The sequence below is a fragment of the Eucalyptus grandis genome, chromosome 1 (genome assembly GCF_016545825.1).
Source record: "Eucalyptus grandis isolate ANBG69807.140 chromosome 1, ASM1654582v1, whole genome shotgun sequence".
NCBI lineage: Eukaryota > Viridiplantae > Streptophyta > Magnoliopsida > Myrtales > Myrtaceae > Eucalyptus > Eucalyptus grandis.
The window spans coordinates 21,470,967-21,491,916 of record NC_052612.1 but is presented as its reverse complement, the minus strand read 5'-3'; the positions used below and the strand labels follow the sequence as shown (position 1 = coordinate 21,491,916).

General features: G+C 39.4%; 1 protein-coding gene and 1 pseudogene across 1 annotated transcript; one reads left to right on the top strand and one right to left on the bottom strand.

Annotated features, from left to right (window-relative positions):
* Nucleotides 1-1,153: 1,153 nt before the first annotated feature.
* On the bottom strand, nt 1,154-20,145 carry LOC120296104 (annotated as a pseudogene).
* Nucleotides 5,751-8,227, top strand: LOC104433131 (laccase-4). The gene is given in 8 exon segments (XM_010045786.3): nt 5,751-5,883; nt 5,983-6,134; nt 6,211-6,455; nt 6,571-6,699; nt 6,800-7,035; nt 7,037-7,133; nt 7,136-7,726; nt 7,825-8,227. Coding segments are annotated over 8 exon segments (1,668 nt in total). The 5' UTR covers nt 5,751-5,796; the 3' UTR covers nt 7,956-8,227.
* Nucleotides 20,146-20,950: the final 805 nt, after the last annotated feature.

The window sequence follows — 20,950 nt, the reverse complement described above, 5'->3', positions numbered from 1 at the left end:
TATGTCATATACATGTTGTGCGTGGTCCATTTTGTTTCCAATTACCTTTTTTTTTGGTCGAATGTGTCCAATTACTTGACAGAGAGTATTTTCTCATACTTAGTTTGAGATCTAGATAAAATGAAGCTTTGATTTGAGGCCATACCTTATCCAATTCTAAATGGGAAAAGTTGTATGAAAAATCTAAATTTATTACACTTTTACCAATTTAGTCATAAACTCTTTAATTGTGACAATTGAGTCGTAGATATTTTTACTTTTCACCACTTGAGTCCACCTAATCAATTTTGACTTGCTGACATGGACGTCGACCATTCTACATGGCATAACCGGCACTAATGTGAACAATTTTTAATAATATTTTAATATTTTTAAAATTATTTATTTTTTCATCTTTTCCTTTTTTTTTCTTCTCTTTTCCTTATCTCTATTTTTTTCAACTATGTTTAGCAAGGCTTGCTGAGCCCTTGCTAACGGTCATGATGGCCTTGCCTAGATCTTGGTGAGGTTGTGTGACCCTTGCCGGCCTTAGGTGAGAAAAAAGAAGGAAAAAGGAAAAATAAATAAAAAATAAAAAAATAAACTCGAAAAAAATTATGAAAAATTACCCACTTCATCACCGATTGTGCCACATAGGACAATTGCTTTCTACTTTAGCGAATGATAATAGATGAAAAGTATTTAAAATTTGAAAATTTATCTATCTTAGTATCGATCGTGCCATGTAAGACGATCGACATCTATATCAGCGTATTACCAAAATTGGTTCAATAGACTACATTGTCATAAATACAAAAGGTTTAGGACTAAATTGACACCAACAATATATTTAAGACTTTTGTTATATTTTTCCCTTTTTTAAAGGGTCTTTGACTACCTATTATTATTCGATGAGTTTTTTTTGTGTCCATCTTACTCTAATTTTCAACTCACTTTCAAACTTTTGCTATATCTCTTTATAGAGCATTGAAGTCAAATCTCACATTTGAAACTAAATGTCTTCACCCCCAGCTCCCCTTGAGAATGTGGGCAATTGAACTCCTCACTTCCCATTTTTCATGTAAGAAGGGTGCCACTAGGACAACCATTCAGTGGTTTATTCAATGAGTTTATGCAATAACTTTCTATATATTTTAATTTAATAAGTTTTTGCCTACAGCTCAACCAGAAGGACATGAATGCTACTAAATGAGATGTAAATCACCGTAGAGTGTCGTTGTTGATCCAACCACTCGATGCACCTCTTGTTGGATCTCCATATCTCAATACCAACATCATCTCTTTGGTCTTGACCAAGCAACAATGGAGGGATCAGTGGACCAATTGATCAGATTAGACATAGCTCGGACATGGAGTCTATAACATCTCTATCATACTCATAGAATGAACTTGCCAATACCCCCTTGAACTTCTTCATGCTTAGGGCCAAAAAGGACTCATACAATACATCTTTTCAATGCTAGTAGAAGGGTTGTTTGTAAGCACAAAAGATGGAAGATCTTGTGTGCCTAGTGGTGTTTGTTAGGATTCGCCACACAATCACAAAGAAAATAGAGAATAAAAATAAGAAAAAGAATTTGAAACGCAAAATTTTATCCCAATTCACCTTGAAACTAGGGCTACGTCCAATTGGGGATTTTACTATAATTAGCATGTCACATCTCTCTATGACATCATTCAACAACAAGAGAAAGAGAATAATATGTATGTATGTACGTACGCACGTATGTATGTATGTACGTATGTATGTACGTACGCACGTATGTATGTATGTATGTATGTATGTATGTATGTATGGTAGTTAAACTTATATGTATAGACTAGTAGGACTAACTGGATATGTATATAAAGTATGGTTCATGGAAAAAATGCGTTAGTACGATAGAGGAAATAACCATGTGGAAAACATGATGTTTTTACTATCCTTGTGTTGTTGATTGTTTGGGTGTTACTTTAATTCGCTTCCACATGTGCATAAAATGAATGTGTCGGTGATGTGTTCTGGGAACGTCGCATTTTAATCGACTACCGAGGGGTGTGCGTGTGCTTGGGGTTTGGGGCATGATAGAAAGGTTATTTGTAAGCACAAAAGATGGAAGATCTTGTGTGCCTAGCAGTGTTTGTTAGGATTTGCCACACAATCACAAAGAAAATAGAGAATAAAAATAAGAAAAAGAATTCGAAACGCAAAATTTTTATCCCAATTCACCTCAAAACTAGGACTACGTCCAATTGGGGATTTTACTATAATTAGCATGTCACATCTCTCTATGACATCATTCAACAACAAGAGAAAGAGAATAATATGTATGTATGTATGTATGTATGTATGTATGTACGTACGCACGTATGTATGTATGTATGGTAGTTAAACTTATATGTATAGACTAGTAGGACTAACTGGATATGTATATAAAGTATGGTTCATAGAAAAAAAGCGTTAGTACGATAGAGGAAATAACCATGTGGAAAACATGATGTTTTTACTATCCTTGTGTTGTTGATTGTTTGGGTGTTAATTTAATTCGCTTCCATATGTGCATAAAATGAATGTGTCGGTGATTTGTTCTGGGAACGTCGCATTTTAATCGACTACTGAGGGGTGTGCGTGTGCTTGGGGTTTGGGGCATTATAGAAAGGTTATTTGCAAGCACAAAAGATGGAAGATCTTGTGTGTCTAGCAGTGTTTGTTAGGATTTGCCACACAATCACAAAGAAAATAAAGAATAAAAATAAGAAAAAGAATTCGAAACGCAAAATTTTTATCCCAATTCACCTCAAAACTAGGACTACGTCCAATTGGGGATTTTACTATAATTAGCATGTCACATCTCTCTATGACATTATTCAACAACAATAGAAAGAGAATAATATGTATGCATGTATGTATGTATGTATGTACGTATGTATGTATGTATGTATGGTAGTTAAACTTATATGTATAGACTAGTAGGACTAACTGGATATGTATATAAAGTATGGTTCGTGGAAAAAATGCGTTAGTACGATAGAGGAAATAACCATGTGGAAAACATGATGTTTTTACTATCCTTGTGTTGTTGATTGTTTGGGTGTTACTTTAATTCGCTTCCACATGTGCATAAAATGAAATTTGCATTTTAATCGACTACTGAGGGGTGTGCGTGTGCTTGGGGTTTGGGGCATGATAGAAAGGTTATTTGTAAGCACAAAAGATGGAAGATCTTGTGTGCCTAGCAGTGTTTGTTAGGATTTGCCACACAATCACAAAGAAAATAGAGAATAAAAATAAGAAAAAGAATGCAAAATTTTTATCCCAATTCATCAAAAAATAATGGGGATTTTACTATAATTAGCATGATATATATATATATTTATTTATTTATAGAGTAGTTATTTAGGAGCCCAAGCCAAAGCTACCAATAAAATTTGAGACCCCCGTATTATCCTATCGATAGGAATTATGAACACATAAAAATAATGGCAAGCCTGGCATTTCCAAGCTCATTTCAGTGCAAGTTTGGAAAGGGTTGAGCTTGTTATGAAAGCGGTAATATATGGCATAGAAACATATAGGGTTTTATCGATAGCAAGGCACATGAAACTTCAAGCTCCGCCGCCATGTTGACGAGCCATTGAACAAAAGGTTTCACGATGTTGCACGAAAGGTTGGCGCTTCCAAGTTCCCGTAATATTGTTTGATCAAATTTGAGAGAGTAGTGGGCCCAAACTTGGCCAAGGACTCCATGTAACAATCGAGGAGGGTCCTCCGGTCGAAGTCAAAGCTAGACTGTCCAAGTAGTAGAGAAGCTCGATTCCAGAGGCGGAATACACAGCGGCCAAGGAGTATTTTAGGATGCGGTGGCGCGCTTGACGATAATGCCCTTGGACAGTAGCTTCATCTCCTGCCTGAGCGTGGGGTTCATGTGTTCTTGAGATGCGAATGCAACCATTAAAACGTGGTGTTGCTTTTGTGTCTCGTCCATCAAAGTCATGAACACAAGCGCGGAAAGGACATAGGCAGACAAATATGGGCAGAGAAGATAAGGGAGAGAGAGAGAGAGAGAGAGAGAGAGAGAGAGAGAGAGAGATTGTGTATATATTGAGTGAAACGAGCATGTGCGTGTAAGGTTAATAAGCATCAGCTTATGTGCGTCCTATTATGTAAAGTAAAATTAATACTATAACTCATTACAGCGGTCCCTCACTTAATTCTTAGATATTTTAGTACTTTGAAAATATTTGTTAGAAATTATGACTGCTATAAAAGTTCTCATTTTTGTTATGGTTTTACAATGGCCATATAATGGTTTTGTAACGGTTTTTTAGCGGTTTTATAACGTTGGATTTATTTGATAATGCCTATACAACGATCGTCTTCTTCAATAATTACTAATTAATTTATCACTATTTCTTAACGGCTCTCTCTTTTTTTTTTTACCTATAAATTATTACTCTAAACACAATTGGAAAGTCATATTGATATATCAGAACAACAATATTCTTATTTCTCTTTGCGTGTCTTTCATTTTATTGTTGGGTTTTGAACATAATGCTATTTTTATTTTCTTCTAATATTCAGTGTGGACTATAAAAAAAAAGTCTGTTGTATCTTAGAATGACAGCTGCTAGAGCCTTATGCACTAACTTGCATACTCCAATGAGCGGAATCATTCTAAAGAACAGTGCTTGTACGCTTTAAACAATTCATTTATTTTCTAATCTTTTTCAATGCATTTTCAACAATTTTCCAACATAATTTGAGTCCCCTAAATTAGAAATCGTACACACAACCACTGGTTCTTGAACCGAAAGAACTAGACCGCCTCTACCATTGGATCAATCCCAGGTTGGTATGATGTTAAAAGTTAATCGACATCAAATCCAAACTTTAAAAGATAACCAAGACTGAAACAGGAAATCAGAGCTCAATGTAAACTCAAATGCGCACTGAATTTAATTCTAACCTCAAGCGGATGGCAGCATATGCAGTAGAGCTCCCAACACGCTATGAAAAGGTAACATGAAACATAGCACGACAAGCATACGGAACAAGAATCTTAGTAGAGGACGTATCATGAACCTACTTCGAGCATGCGTAAGACATGAGAGAAACAAAAAGGTCAAACGCTTGCCAAGAAATTGTTCAATTGGTCGAAATCTCACAATCAAGTTGGTCATGAGTTTTGCTAAAGGAAAAATAAATTCTGAACTACTTCAAGTTGGAACCAACTAAAGCTTCTCGATGAGGTTTGAATGGTACGTTGAAAATGATATTTAAGCAACTCCTAACGGAATGTACCATATTAGTCCTTTGTGAATAATTAAAAAACGAAGAAAACTCGACAGATAATTGAGGCATTTATGACACCAACAAGTAAGGATTTACATGCCGCTATTCGAGATCTTATAGCTTCAGAAATTCCAATAATTTGTTTGTTCAATACATACTATGACTGGATCTTGCGAATCTTTCGATTCTAGTAAACGATGACGCCATGATTTCGATCCGATCAATTATTAACAAATCAGTATATGCAATTTTTTAGGGTCATTTTAGCTAATGCGAGTCCTTGATAAATAAATTTTTTTTTGAACTCCATAGATTTTGAATTGCATGAAACTGATCCGAATTGCTTTCCTAATGAGTCTTGATTTGTAAGAATCCCCGTCATATCAACCTAACGATGAAGAAAACGACGGAACAGCAATTTTGTGTCGATTCTCCACCCCTATTTAAGTGAGGAACTTTGCATCAGATGATCACCAGAACAAAGCTTGCTTCGAATTAAGCTACAAAGATTTGTACTGCAAGAGATGGACTCTTGGCTTCAAATCCTAGTTCTCGTTGCGTGCATCACTCCGGCCGTGGTTGAGGGCAGAGTCCGGAACTACACATTCAATGTAAGTAACAATATTATGGAATGAAGTATTCCTCTGTAAAACTTGCTTGTTTGGACGGTAGCCCGTGCAGCGATGTGTATTTATTCCTCTAATTGGCAGGTGGTAATGAAGAATACCACGAGACTGTGTTCGAGCAAGCCCATCGTGACCGTGAACGGGATGTTCCCGGGACCCACTCTCTATGCTAGGGAAGATGACACCGTGCTCGTGAGGGTCTCTAACCGTGTCAAATACAATGTCACCATCCATTGGTGAGCTCAACCGAGCGTTAAATTAAATTGTTATCTTCAAGAGATTGCATATTAATTTTGGTGTATATGCGGTCAGGCATGGTATCCGGCAGTTGAGGACGGGGTGGGCCGACGGGCCAGCATACATTACCCAATGCCCGATCCAGCCGGGCCAAAGCTATGTGTACAATTTCACCATCACGGGCCAACGGGGCACCCTCCTGTGGCATGCACACATACTCTGGCTCAGGGCAACCCTGCACGGAGCCATTGTCATCTTGCCCAAGCGTGGTGTTCCATACCCTTTCCCTAAACCCCACAAGGAAGTTGTTGTCGTATTGGGTATGCTCGATTTCGCTTCCAATCTACTTCACTTCCAAAATGAAAGATCAATCATTGCTTGGTTGACAGCATATACTAGTAGAAGCTCTGAACCATTTTGGGGTTTGTGAATCAGGCGAATGGTGGAAATCTGATACAGAAGCTGTGATCAGTCAAGCCATCAAGTCCGGATTAGCACCGAATGTCTCCGATGCTCACACGATCAATGGCCATCCAGGGCCAAGTTCCAATTGCCCTTCCCAGGGTAACAATCCATCGACAAACATTGCCATGAAAACAACATCTGAATCTTGATGAAAATGTTTCACTGAGTTGATGTTGACCTTCATTTTCTCTGATGTTAGGTGGATTTACGTTGCCTGTTGAGAGTGGCAAGAAGTACATGCTGCGAATCATCAACGCTGCGCTCAATGAGGAGCTCTTCTTCAAGATTGCCGGGCACCAGCTGACCATCGTGGAGGTCGACGCCACCTACGTCAAGCCTTTCAAGACCGACACGATCGTGATTGCACCTGGCCAAACCACCAATGCCCTCATCTCCACCGACCAGAGCTCTGGCAAGTACATGGTCGCCGCCTCCCCCTTTTATGGACTCCCCGATCGCCGTCGACAACATGACCGCGACCGCCACATTACACTACTCTGGCACGCTTGCTGCGACCTCCACGACCCTCACCAAGACTCCCCACAAAACGCGACCGCTGTGGCCAACAATTTCGTTAACTCGCTCCGGAGCCTCAACTCGAAGAGGTACCCTGCCAAAGTCCCTCTTACCGTCGATCACAGCCTCCTTTTCACAGTTGGACTAGGAATCAACCCTTGCCCTTCCTGCAAAGCTGGCAACGGAAGCAGAGTCGTGGCAAGCATGAACAACGTGACATTCGTGATGCCGACGACAGCCATTCTCCAAGCACATTTCTTCAACAAAAGCGGCGTCTTCACGAGCGATTTCCCCGGTAACCCGCCAACCATTTTCAACTACACGGGGTCACCGCCATCAAATTTGCGGACCACAAGCGGGACAAAGGTGTACCGGTTGCGTTATAACTCGACGGTCCAGCTGGTGTTTCAAGACACCGGGATTATCGCCCCAGAGAACCACCCAATTCATCTTCACGGGTTCAATTTCTTCGCCATTGGGAAGGGATTAGGAAATTATAATCCGAAAGTGGATCAGAAGAACTTCAACCTTGTTGATCCTGTCGAGAGGAACACAATAGGAGTACCATCTGGGGGATGGGTTGCAATCAGATTCAGAGCAGATAATCCCGGTACAATTGTAGCTTATCGACTATTCTCGTTTACTCTATACCAAAAATTTAACCACTCTGCAAGTTTTTCATGACTCTGTTGTTGGAACTTTTTGCAGGCGTTTGGTTCATGCATTGTCATCTGGAAATTCACACAACCTGGGGACTCAAGATGGCCTTCTTGGTGGACAATGGGAAAGGCCCGAACGAGTCGCTTCTACCGCCTCCGAGTGATCTTCCGAAGTGTTGATCAATGGGGAAAATTTTGATAACCATGCATGTGGCATCTGGAGATGAAGAGTGATGAGAAGACAAAATATGTAGGTGGTTTTGACCTAGTAAAATGAAGATCAGAATTGTTTCCTGAGCAAAAGTAGGACGAGTATTTCTCAAGCATGTTAATTAAAAAAAAAATTCCATGTTTTGATTGCAAAGTTCGTATTTCGTAAGAATTTTTCTTAATCAGCTAGGTGCTAAAATTCTTTTTCTGGAAAAGAGAAAAGATTCTGCTGTTCGCCAAAATTGCCAATACTTGACAAGTTGCACACAGAGACTAGACTATCATGTTTTGGTTGATAATGGGCCTAGTGATCTAACAGTGACATATGATGGATAGGTCCAATAAATATTATCATATATAGCTAAGGTCTCCTCTCTGCTCCTAACACACATTCTAGGCTTTATCCTTCGGGAGCCGTCTAAGGAGGAGGAGATAGAAGAGGAAATAGCTAATTAAAAGGAATCAATCAAAAGCAAATTCATAGATTCCACAAACCGGACTATCCGTGGCTGAGAGCCCTTACACCACAGGCACAAAGATGCAATCATTAGAATTGTGCACAGCCACTAAGTTAATAGCCCATCATATGGGCCTCTCCTCTAGGCCCACCGGATCAAAAGCGAGAGAAAGCACGGCTCTCTTTTTCCCTTCTTTGCCCCTATATCACCATGTGAAAGGGGCATGAAGAGATAAAAAAGGGGATTTTACCAACTTGCTCTGACTTAAAATAATAAAGTTATAAGTTCTTCTCACTTCATCATCCATATAATAAAAGAGAAGTTGCATTTCTTAATTGAACTTGGACGTAGCTCGTCCATTTTTGGATGTAAAGTGATGTCAAACCAAAACATTTGATGAGAACTATCTCTCCCTAAAATGGAGGTGAGCAAGCCATACCTTCTAGTATAGCTACCTTGCTATGATTTCATCTAGTCACAAACCCCACCTCTGGCATTATCCTCCTCGTGTTTAAGATAATGACTTCAGGCATAAACAAATGACATAGTTTGAAAGGGTGTGTGTTATTTGAATTTATCATGTACAATAATGTAAATAAAACAAGAAAATAAATAAGACATTAAATTTACGTGGTTCCATCGGATGACTTACGTCCATAGAGAAAGCAGCAATATATTCTACTATAGATCAAACGATACAATAGAGATTGAAACCATACTCAAGTCATTTAAACATTATCATTGTCTTCTAGCCCCAATTACATGCAATAGCCCAAATAATGTTTAACCCCACAATTAATCACGAAATAAGCTCTCAATCTAATAAAGGAATGATACACAAATTTTTACCACAAGAATTTAATTGGCTTCAACACTTGAATTGTTCGTGTGATTTCACAAAGAAACCCCACTGCCAAGCACCTATGTCTATGGGATGTTACTCACAAATTGAGCACCCATGACACTCTCAAAGAGAACATCACTTGACTTCTTGAGAAAAACATCCCTTGGCCCATATTGTAAGTATTTATAATAGTCATTATGAAGTCCTTTGCCGAATTCCTTGACTTCTGTCTTTTCCTTTTTTCAATTTTCCTTGATTGATATGCAAGACCTTCGACATAGACCATAATGAAGAGGAAATATGATTTCCATGGCACACCACCACGAACATCCACATATATTCCATTTATCTTGAGTCGGATTTCGTTCGTGGGGTCAAACTTGAGATATTTTAATAGACTCAACCTTAATTCAATGTTTGAGTCAAGTCATCGCTTCGTTGGAATTTGGACTTCACTACTACTTTCCTGTAGTCCTTTACAAGCTCAACCATCACAAACATTTTCCAAGTCCAAGTATTGAATTTCAGCATAATTGTAGACCTCATCTAAACACCAACAACACTGGCACTTTTAACTGCTCCCCATGACACAACTAGGGGTGATCGAGTCCATACCTGGATCCTATACCTGATCCTGTTGTAATCGGTTCAACTTTTTTTTTTTACCCTGTACCCGACCCTATTTGCACTAGACCCTATACTCGAACCACCCTGTTTTTCCAGTCTGGTTCTAGGATCAACCCTGTCACGCCCTAATCCTCGAGTGCACGCACATCCCTCTTTGGTTGATAAAAATTTTGCGACTTCCCAGGATGAGTCGCCGACCCTTTTTTTTTATTGCACATGCGGAAGCGAATAATAAATCCCATAACAATAATCATCTCGGGATAGAAAAGCAAGACAACAAATTTTCAAACAAACATGCTTTTAAATATACACCGAGTCAAATACAAAAGTCTACAGCCACAAGACTTCAAATGATTGACTCTAAAAAGGGAATTATCCTACGACATACTAGTTGGACACATACACCAATCCTTTGGACTCCACCTCCACAGACTTTGAGGCTTTGGTCCTCCACGACCACCTTTTAAGGACCTGAAAATGGTTATACAATAACTAGTGAGACAATGTCTTAGCAAGGCCACCCTCTAAACCCCGATTAAGAGGGTAATACGCCTAAGACATCTTAATCACACAATCATACAATCACAGAGGCTTACCTTGGCCTTAGTTCCTCCCTGTAGGTCAGCACAATTCATATCACAACCATGTGTATATAGCAATTTTACACACTAATTTGGAATGTCCAAACCAATCATTACTCATACGAGCAAGAATCACAATTAAATCATTACTCACACAAGCAAGAACTACTGATACACATCAAATCAAGAATTATTGACACACCGATCCATTAATTCAACTTAACATGCATTCTAATTAATTAACTATTGCTACCCACACGAGTAGTTTTATCTGACACATGCCAGGGAAGAAAATAATTACCGACACATGTTGGAAATGACTAATAACTACCGACACATGCCGGGAACGACTAATAACTACCGACACATGTCGGAAACAACTAATAACTACTAACGTCCACCAACACACGCTGGGGACGGTTTCTCTTAACTATTAACATCCACCAACACACGTTGGGGATGGATTCTCTTAACTATTACACGATCATCAAGCATAATCTCTAGGCATATCACAAACCAACCATATATCATAAAATGTGCCATTTCCAATAATCAAAACCTCAAGAATCATCACAAAATCATGACTGGCTCTAACCAGCAGAATAGACCCACTCGCACGTCTCCAAGTTTAAATCTAGAAACCTAATTGAACGAGTTCAGAAAATTCTCAAATTTAAATATGTTGTAAAAGACACATAAAAAAAACATTTTCCATGAAGACACCTTAACCCAGATCCTTCTACATTCGGCCCAGTAAATCGCTCAATCCAGTACAAAACTATGTCCGTTTTTCAGAAAGTCTGTTTTCTGAAATTAGTTTGATTTGAGATATAAACCATGTCCATTTAATTTGAAATTTGATATGTTAAACTAAAGGATGTGACAAACAACTTTTGTGAAGAAACCATTTTGAATTTCGAACCCTAAGAGTTGATAAGAACCCTTAGAATCCTAAAAGGTCACCGGTCCCAATAAAATTGAGGCTCTATTTGAAAATGACGAAGCTAATATCTCATTCTTTTAGATCCCTAAAAATCTTGAGAAAAATATATGTTGTAGCTAAGGATATCTAAAACATTTCTCAAGAAAAATAAACCTCAAAATCGTAACTCATTTCGATTTACATAAATGGCAAATGGCGAGGGTCCAGAAAACCAAACTGCAGGAATTCTACTGGATTCAACTAATCCATCATCAATTGTACAAATCTCACTAATTAAATTAACACTAATTCATTCTAAGACTAATCTTACCATCCTAGCTTATCACTAATTCATACTTAAGCTAATTTAAACAACCATTAAGCATAATTAACATCCTAAGTAAGGTTTAGTGAGCAAACTCACTTGTTCGATGAGCCAGTCGGTTCAAATCGATGGGAACGCGATGAGGGATGATTGTCTCCAAAGTGAGACTAGGTTTCGGGGCTCGGAACCACCTCAAAATGGGCCTGAAGCACCGTTGGAAACCCAATAATAAACCTTATGTTTGCTGCTGCAAAAGAGAGGAAACAAGTTTGGTTGAGGCAAACAAGAATCGAGATGGGTTGAGGGAGTCTCGATGGCCAACGGCGAGGACTTACGGTGGTTGGAGGCGGGCCAAACAACTCTAACACGGGCTGTGGGGGCTATTGGAATGGAGGAACAGGGCTGGAACGTGCACGGGGCTGGGCGAACTCACGAGGGCAGCAAGTGGTGAGCGATGGCGTGAACGGCGTGACGGCGAGGGCGGCGACGTGTGAGTAGCTCTAGGTGGCTATTGCTCCTTCTCTGGCTTGCTAGTGGTCGAAAATGGCAGGAGAGGGGGAGGAAAGCTGGCTGGTTGGCTTGAGGAACAAGGAGAGGGGGACAAGGGGGCCACAAGTCAATTTTTTTCCACAAGTTTGTCCCCGTGAACTTGTCCACCAAGCTTGTCTAGCTTGAAATTTTCCAGCACAAAAATCCTTCTAAAAGCCTTCTTAGATGGTCCATAAGTCATGGTGGTGGGGGAGTTATGAATTTCACAAATTTTGGCTTCAGTTGGACTTGATCTCACTCTCAATCCAATCCCTTTTGGCCTTAATAAATCAAATCAACCCAACATCAGTCATCTTGGCATTTTTCCTCACCCATACATTCCATTTGCTTCCCAATTTCTCGACAAAAAACGATCCCTGTCTTTTTCTAAACAAAAATGGTCCTATGTCGACTTTTTCCCAAAAAGTCTTGGGTTGTAGAAAAATCTTCAGAGACTGAGTCGATGTTCCTAGAATTTATTGTGACATGAAAAACCTTCAATTTTTGAAATTGGATTCAAATTCACGGTTAATTTCACTTTGGCGCGTTTTTAGCGTGACCTAGGCTATTGGGTAGGTTTCAAAACTTTTTAGTGCAAATGACTCGTGGTCGATTTTTTTCGAGCCACAATGAACCCCTTCGACATATTTGCGACTCTTGGTTATCATGAAAATCTCAAGATTTCAAATATGGACATAGGGTACCAAAACGATAGAAGAATCAATCTAGTATTGATCGACGGGAATTTTGTAATTTAGTGGGATCACCCACGTTTAACCACATATCTCAATTGAACCGATCCAGATTTCTAATCGATCTTACTATGCCGAAATGATCTCTGCAGATGAGCACGGTCGAGTAGCCGATTCCTAGTCGAATCCTCAAGTCTATTGCATTAAAATCTCTTAATAACTTCCCCAGATAGTCTAGTTATCTCACGAGTTGCCATCTAAGAGAAAAGCACTATAAGCGTGTCGATGAAAGGCCCAACTTATCCAATTGAAATCAGAACCTAAAAATCAAAATGTCACAAACCTTGTGTCCGCTAGACCCTGTTTTGCAACTGTTCGACATCCTATACGGCTTTGAATTATACATTAATACACGAGAACATTTTAGGGGGGACTAAGGTTGACACCAAATTCTGGAGTGGGTGAGCGAAGATTCACCAATTGACAAATAATCAATGGAAACAATATGTATAACATGCGTTAACAACACATTTACACAAAAGAACCTAACAAATTTGAGATAAAAAAGACCAAAGCTTCCTAACCTCAATAAAATTGGTGAACTTGGAATCTCTGTTGATCACCAACTGATAAACCTAGAAATCCATCAAACCATGTGCACAAGAGTAGACAAAGATTACAGTGAAGCAAAATGCCAATTCAGCCTTGAGAAATAGGGAACGAGCAGAAAATTGAGCGAAAAGGGCTATCTCGTACTCGAGCTTGTGCTTCTGAGAGTCCTCGAAGGGGACGTAGTACTTGATGAGACAGGTCTTGCCACATTGGTTCTGCAATAGTATAAATTGGATCACAAGAATTTGGCGACGACGGATGCCGTCCGTTGAATGGTGTGAGAAGGAGTCGACGATGGATGGTGTGACGGTGAGCTGGCGATGGATAGTGCAATGGTGAGTTGGCGAGGGAGGGAAACGAGCAAGGAAGAGGAATGATGTAGGAGGAGTGTCGAGAGGAAAAAGTGCCATGCAACTGCGAAAATAAGAAAAGAAATCAGGGGAAAAAAGAAGGGTTTTGGAACTGATTCCAAAATTGGTCCGAGAACCGGTTCTTGGGTGGTAATCACCTAGAATCAATTCCTAGACTAGTTCAAATTGATTCCGAATTTTGGGAACCAGTTCTCGGATCGATTTCAATAGGAATCAGTTTCTAACCTTGTTTTTCGAATGGGTTGGTTAGGTTTCTAGGTATATCTAGTCCGATTGCACACCCCTACATAACCACCTCTACCATAGATAAAGTAAAATCATTTTGCATCCATATATATAAGGAAATTGAATATGCACCTTGCAAATATGAGCAGTTCAACAATTGTTAGCTCTACAGGCTCAATCTTGCTCTAAGCATCATCTATGTCATTACCTTGGCAGTATCTTCTACTTCAGGAGTTTCTAATTGCAACTCCACCTCAAGCTAAACACCATTGGGATTTGTATAAACACTACTAATAACATTCCTACCCAGAAGTACTGAAAACTCGTCAAATGTAATTTCTCTATTGATAATAAATAAATTTGATTTCGAGTACCACAATCAATAGCTTTGCACACATTGTGCATAGCCTAGGAACATGCACTTTCTTGCCCTCTTATCGAGCTTACCATTATTAATTCAAACATAACATAAACAATCAAATATCTTGAGAACAATATAATCAGTAACTTTACCTTACTGCACTTTTTTGGAAGTTCAACATCCAATCTCAATCATTGGGGATCTATTCACCTAATTGCTTGTTGTATGAAGCACATTGGTTAGGAATTTCTTAGCCATAAAAGCATTGGAGAGTATTTTTTGGGCCATCTCTAGTAATGTTCTACTTAGTAATTCTGCAGCATGTCGTGATTTATTGGCACTTGCGTGATGTTTCACTATATCTTCCTTCATACGTAATTCGTTTAACAACTACGAGCATAATTCTATAATACTTACTATCAATTTGCATATGCTCAATCATTTTACCATGCTCCTTTTCGATCAAAACTCTCAACTCTCCAATCCTAACATCATAAACTTGTGCCTTAGTAAAACAGCTAGATCATCCTTGAGTATTCATCCACAATTGTTAACATATATCTAGCACTCTCAAGGACATGTTGCAAGCTTGCGTGTTGGACTTCAAAGGAAGCTGGGAGGAACAACTTCATCTAGTTGAGTTAGCCTACAACAACAGTTATCAGCAGATCATCTAGATGGAACTGTTTGAAGCGTTGTATGGCGAGCCACGTAACTCTAGTGTGTTGAAAAGAAATCGGAGAGCAGAAGATTACGGGTCTTGAGTTAGTTCAACAATTAGTAAACGTCATTAAAATTATTTGAGAAAGACTCAAGACCTCTCAGAGTCGTCAGAAAAGCTATGTAGATAAGCATCGAAGACTATTGGAATGGTGAACACATATTCCTTAAGGTGTCACCGATGAAGGGTATTTCGTGTTTTGGCAAGAAATGGAAGTTAAGTCCGAGGTACGTTGGTTCCTTTGAGATTCTAGAGCGAATAGGGATTTTGGCATATTGTCTTGTGTTGCCACTGAGACTTGCACAAGTGCATGACGTCTTCCATGTGTCGATGTTGAGGAAGTACGAGCCTGACCCAACCCACATGCTGAATTTTGAAGAATTAGATGTGGACGAGAGAGTGTCGTACATGGAGAGACCGGTTTAGATAGTGGATCAAAAGGAGAAAGTGCTGCGCGACAAGACGGTCTCTTTGGTTAAAGTGGTCTAGCAACACCACAGAACATAAGGAGCTACTTGGGAAAGCGAAGAATCAATGAGACATCACTACCCCCACCTTTTCGAAGAAGAATTGTAATGGTTTAAATTTTGAGGATGAAATTTTTATAAGAGGGGAAGAGTTGTGACATCCTGAATTTTCAACCTTGTCTTGATTATATGAAATGGGCTTTTCATCAACGCACCTACGGTCTTTTTTCTCTGAGCTAATCACTCACGAGTTAACTAACTTATTAGGTGAAGTCGTTAAGAGATATAAATGCGATAGACTTGAGAATTCGATTGGAAATTGACTACTCGACCGTGATAATTGGCAATGGTCAATACGATACTGTTATAATCGATTAGTGATCGGATATAGGTCGGTTTGACGGAATCATGTAATTGAATTGCAGGTGATTCCGCTTGATTGCAAAATTTACGTCGAACGGCACTAACCCTGTTTTTATTTATTTTATTTTATCAATTTTATACTCGGTGCCCGTAATTGAAACCTTGTGATTTTTACGACAACCAAGAGTCGTCTACAAGTCAGAGATGCACAAACGTGGATCGGAAATTATCGACCACAGGTTAAACGCATTAAAATCCCTAAAAGCTACCAAGTAGGTTGGATTATAATAAAATCGCATCCAATCGATTTTAACCACTTGAATTTATTTTCAGGAATCAAACATTTGAGTGTGTCATGATTTATTTTTAGGACATCGTCTCAACTTTTGAAAAATTCCGTCGAACTCGGAATTTTGCGGAAAAAAAATTCAAATTCAGCAAAGAAAATGGAAGAAATTCGGATAGGCACCTTTATTTGAATTTTTAGCCACCAAATTGAGTTGGTTTATGAAGAGTTGAAGGGAAATTCGTATGGGTAGCTTCCTTGGCATTTTTGGCCATCAAAATGAAGTTGTTTTGTGAAGAAATGAGAAGAAATTGACCATTGGTTGATGCCTTGACTTATATTGCTAAAGACTTTGGGGCATGAACACTCAAGTGCATGGAATATTTAGGCTTGGCTCTCATTGAATGAAGCCTTGACCTTCTTGGCTCCTTGTTCCCCCTCCATGCGCATCCCCCGGCCGAACACCCTTCAGCTTTCTTCTTCTTCTTCTTTTCTACCTCACTCCATTTCCTTTTGCTGTCGCGCCTCACCTCCACACCGCTAGAACCACCAGTGACCACCTAGTAGCATCACCAGCCCCTGCCTGGCCGCCGGAACCGCAACCGCTCCATGTCCGCCAGCCTTACCACCCACTCAACCACCTCTAACTTGCCAGCCCTCCGTCCACTTGTGTCTAGCGTTTGTTCAGCCCAACCTTGTCGCCGGATTGCCTCAGCTTATCCTGAGCCCAGCAACCACCCCTGGCCGTCCCTGTTCGCACCACTAGCTAGCTTTGCCAGCCACCCACCGGCCAACCCACCTTAGCTGAGCCCAACCAGCTTAGCTCAGTACCGAAACCAGCAGCAAGTCGTGAGCTTGCTGGGCTATTTTCAGCCTCATCCAAGCCTTTGTTGGTGACACTGTAGTCACAGGATCTCACCGCTTTAATGCCACCGTCACTGTGAACCCGTCGCCGCCTTAATCCGGTAAGTTAACGCTCTAATCTCGGATTAGGATGTTAATTGCACTTAGTAGGTTAGTTAGTGTTAATTAAAAATTAGTGTAATCCTAGTTAGTGTAATTAGTAGTTAGGATTGTTAGTTACCTAAGCTAGTTTGGTTAGGATGGTTAGATAGGTTAGTTGGTTAGCTTAGTTAGGTTGATGTAGTTAGCCTAGTTAGATTAGTTTAGTTAGCTCAATTAGGTTACTTTGGTTAGCTTATTTAGATTAATTAAGTGGATTAGTTTAAATAATTTGCAATTTATTTAATTAATTATAATTACCATAAATTGTGACGAGATAGCCGTTTATTAGAATTTTATGCTGATCGTCGTGGATGAGTCCATATGTGAAATTGATTGCTTAATTGTGCAATTAAGTGCTTGATTGTCGTCATGGTTTATTATTGCAAAAATTGATTTTATGGGTATTTAATTAGAAAAATACCGGGTGTCGATTTTTTACGCCAAAATATTTTATGTACTATATAAAATTGTGGAATTTTGAAATGGGAGAGTACCGCGTTTAATGGTTTGATTTAAATGTGTGATCACGCACAATTATTTTACCGGGAATTTTTAATATGAAGAAAATTGGCAAAGTCCATTATTTGAAATTGAGGCATTTGAGTGCAAAATACAATATTCTTGGCAGAGTATGGATATGCGTGTGATCACTATTGGAACCCATCTTGATGTGTTCACGCGGGGCGATGCCTGATTAAGTTCAGATGCCCTTTGTCAACGGATGCTGGTTGCAGTGGAGACTAGGCTGATGCTCCTTTATGGAATGATATCTAGATGTAGACGTTGCCGTACTCGACGGAGCGAGATGACGCCCAATTATGCCGGATGACCGCCGACTGTTGAGTTGGCTGGGGCTGATAGGTCGTAAATAACTGGGACATGCTTGAGTAGTTGAGATTGATGCGCATGATTATGGGACAAAATTGTGTGACACGGAATAAGACGTGTCATAACGATTTAGTCTTATAATCGAGACCTTTGTGATTATTTGAAAGATGAATTGATATGTTTCAGTTATGAAATATGTTTTCTATATACATATGATATGTGTGATGACCTAATGTGTAGGGAGGTGCTGAGACGAGGTAAGTTTGTGTGTAATGCCTGTTTAGGCTGCCTTTGAGTGAATTCTCATCCTAATTAGGATTCACTGAGATTTTATTTCACCTCGTCATGGTTAACCCTTTTTTCAGGTCTTTAGATGGAGGTACGTCACGTCCGTTTTGAGTGTCCACGGGAGGTGGAGTCCGAGTCTACCTTTTTCCCCATCCTCGGGACCACTTGGAACCATGAGCTCGTGGTGACCACTATTTGGGTCGACGAGGGCCTATCTCACTTGGTACCTCATCGCTTCAAAGTGTAGTTCCTTAACAAGCCTAATGGGGTTCGAAAGGGTCCTTTGCAGGGTTTTGACGGGCCTACTGTCGAAACCGGATGAAGAGGTACTTCACCCCATGGACGTCGACATACTAAATGATATCATGGAGAACTTGGGGCCTGAGGTTGAAGGGTTCGGAGGAAAGGTAGCTCATCCTTTGGACATCAACATCCTAGATGGTGTCATGGAGGATTTGGAGCCCGAGGCGGAGGGACCTGGGGGTGTAGGTTATCTAGTAGTTTCTTCTTGGGTCAAACTTATATGTATAGACTAGTAGGACTAACTGGATATGTATATAAAGTATGGTTCATGGAAAAAAGGCGTTAGTACGATAGAGGAAATAACCATGTGGAAAACATGATGTTTTTACTATCCTTGTGTTGTTGATTGTTTGGGTGTTAATTTAATTCGCTTCCACATGTGCATAAAATGAATGTGTCGGTGATGTGTTGGGAACGTCGCATTTTAATCGACTACCGAGGGGTGTGCGTGTGCTTGGGGTTTGGGGCATGATAGAAAGGTTATTTGTAAGCACAAAAGATGGAAGATCTTGTGTGCCTAGCAGTGTTTGTTAGGATTTGCCACACAATCACAAAGAAAATAGAGAATAAAAATAAGAAAAAGAATTCGAAACACAAAATTTTATCCCAATTCACCTCAAAACTAGGACTACGTCCAATTGGGGATTTTACTATAATTAGCATGTCCCATCTCTCTATGACATCATTCAACAACAAGAGAAAGAGAATAATATATATACATATATATACATACATATCTATATATATATATATATATATATATAGTAGTTATTCATGAGCCCAAGCGGAGACTACCAATAAAATTTGAGACCCCATTTTATCTTGTCGGTAGGAATTATGAACCACATCCAAATAATGGCAAGCCTGGTATTTCCAAGCTCATTTCAGCGCAAGTCAAGTTTGGAAAGGGTTGAGCTTGTTATGAAAGCGGTAATATATGGCATAGAACATATAGGGTTTGATCGATAGTAAGGCAAATGAAACTTCATGCTCCGCCGCCATGTTGACGAGCCATTGAACAAAAGGTTTCATGATGTTGCACAAAAGGTTGGCGCTTCCGAGGTTCTCGTAATGTCGAGGAGGTTCCAAACTTGGCCAAGGACTCCATGTAACAGTCGAGGAGGGTCCTCCGGTTGAAGTCAAAGCTAGGTTGTCCAAGTAGTAGAGAAGCTCAATCCCAGGCGGAATACACAGCGGCCAAGGAGTATTTTAGCATGCGGTGGCGCGCTTGACGATAATGCCCTTGGACAGTAGCTTCATCCCCGGCCTGAGCATGGGGTTCATGTGTTCTTGAGATGCGAATGCAACCATTAAAACATGGTGTTGCTTTTCTGTCTCGTCCATCAAAGTCATGAACACAAGCGCGGAAAGACACAAGCGCGGAAAGGACATAGGTAGACAAATAAGGGCAGAGAGAGAGAGAGAGAGAGAGAGAGAGAGAGAGAGAGAGAGAGATTGTGTATATATTGAGTGAAACGAGCATGTGCGTGTAAGGTTAATAAGCATCAGCTTATGTGCGTCCTATTATGTGAAGTACAATTAATACTATAACTCATTACAGCGGTCCCTCACTTAATTCTTAGATATTTTAGTACTTTGAAAATATTTGTTAGAAATTATGACTGCTATAAAAGTTCTCATTTTTGTTATGGTTTTACAATGGCCATATAATGGTTTTGTCACGGCTTTTTAGCGGTTTTATAACGTTGGATTTATTTGATAATGCCTATACAACGATCGTCTTCTTCAATAATTACTAATTAATTTATCACTATTTCTTAACGGCTCTCTTTTTCTTCTTTTTTTACCTATAAATTTTTACTCTAAACACAATTGGAAAGTCATATTGATATATCAGAACAACAATATTCTTATTTCTCTTTGCGTGTCTTTCATTTTATTGTTGGGTTTTGAACATAATGCTATTTTTATTTTCTTCTAATATTCAGTGTGGACTATAAAAAAAAAAAAAAGTCTGTTGTATCTTAGAATGATAGCTGCTAGAGCCTTATGCACTAACTTGCATACTCCAATGAGCGGAATTATTCTAAAGAACAGTGCTTGTATGCTTTAAACAATTCATTTATTTTCTAATCTTTTTCAATGCATTTTCAACAATTTTCCAACATAATTTGAGTCCCCTAAATTAGAAATCGTA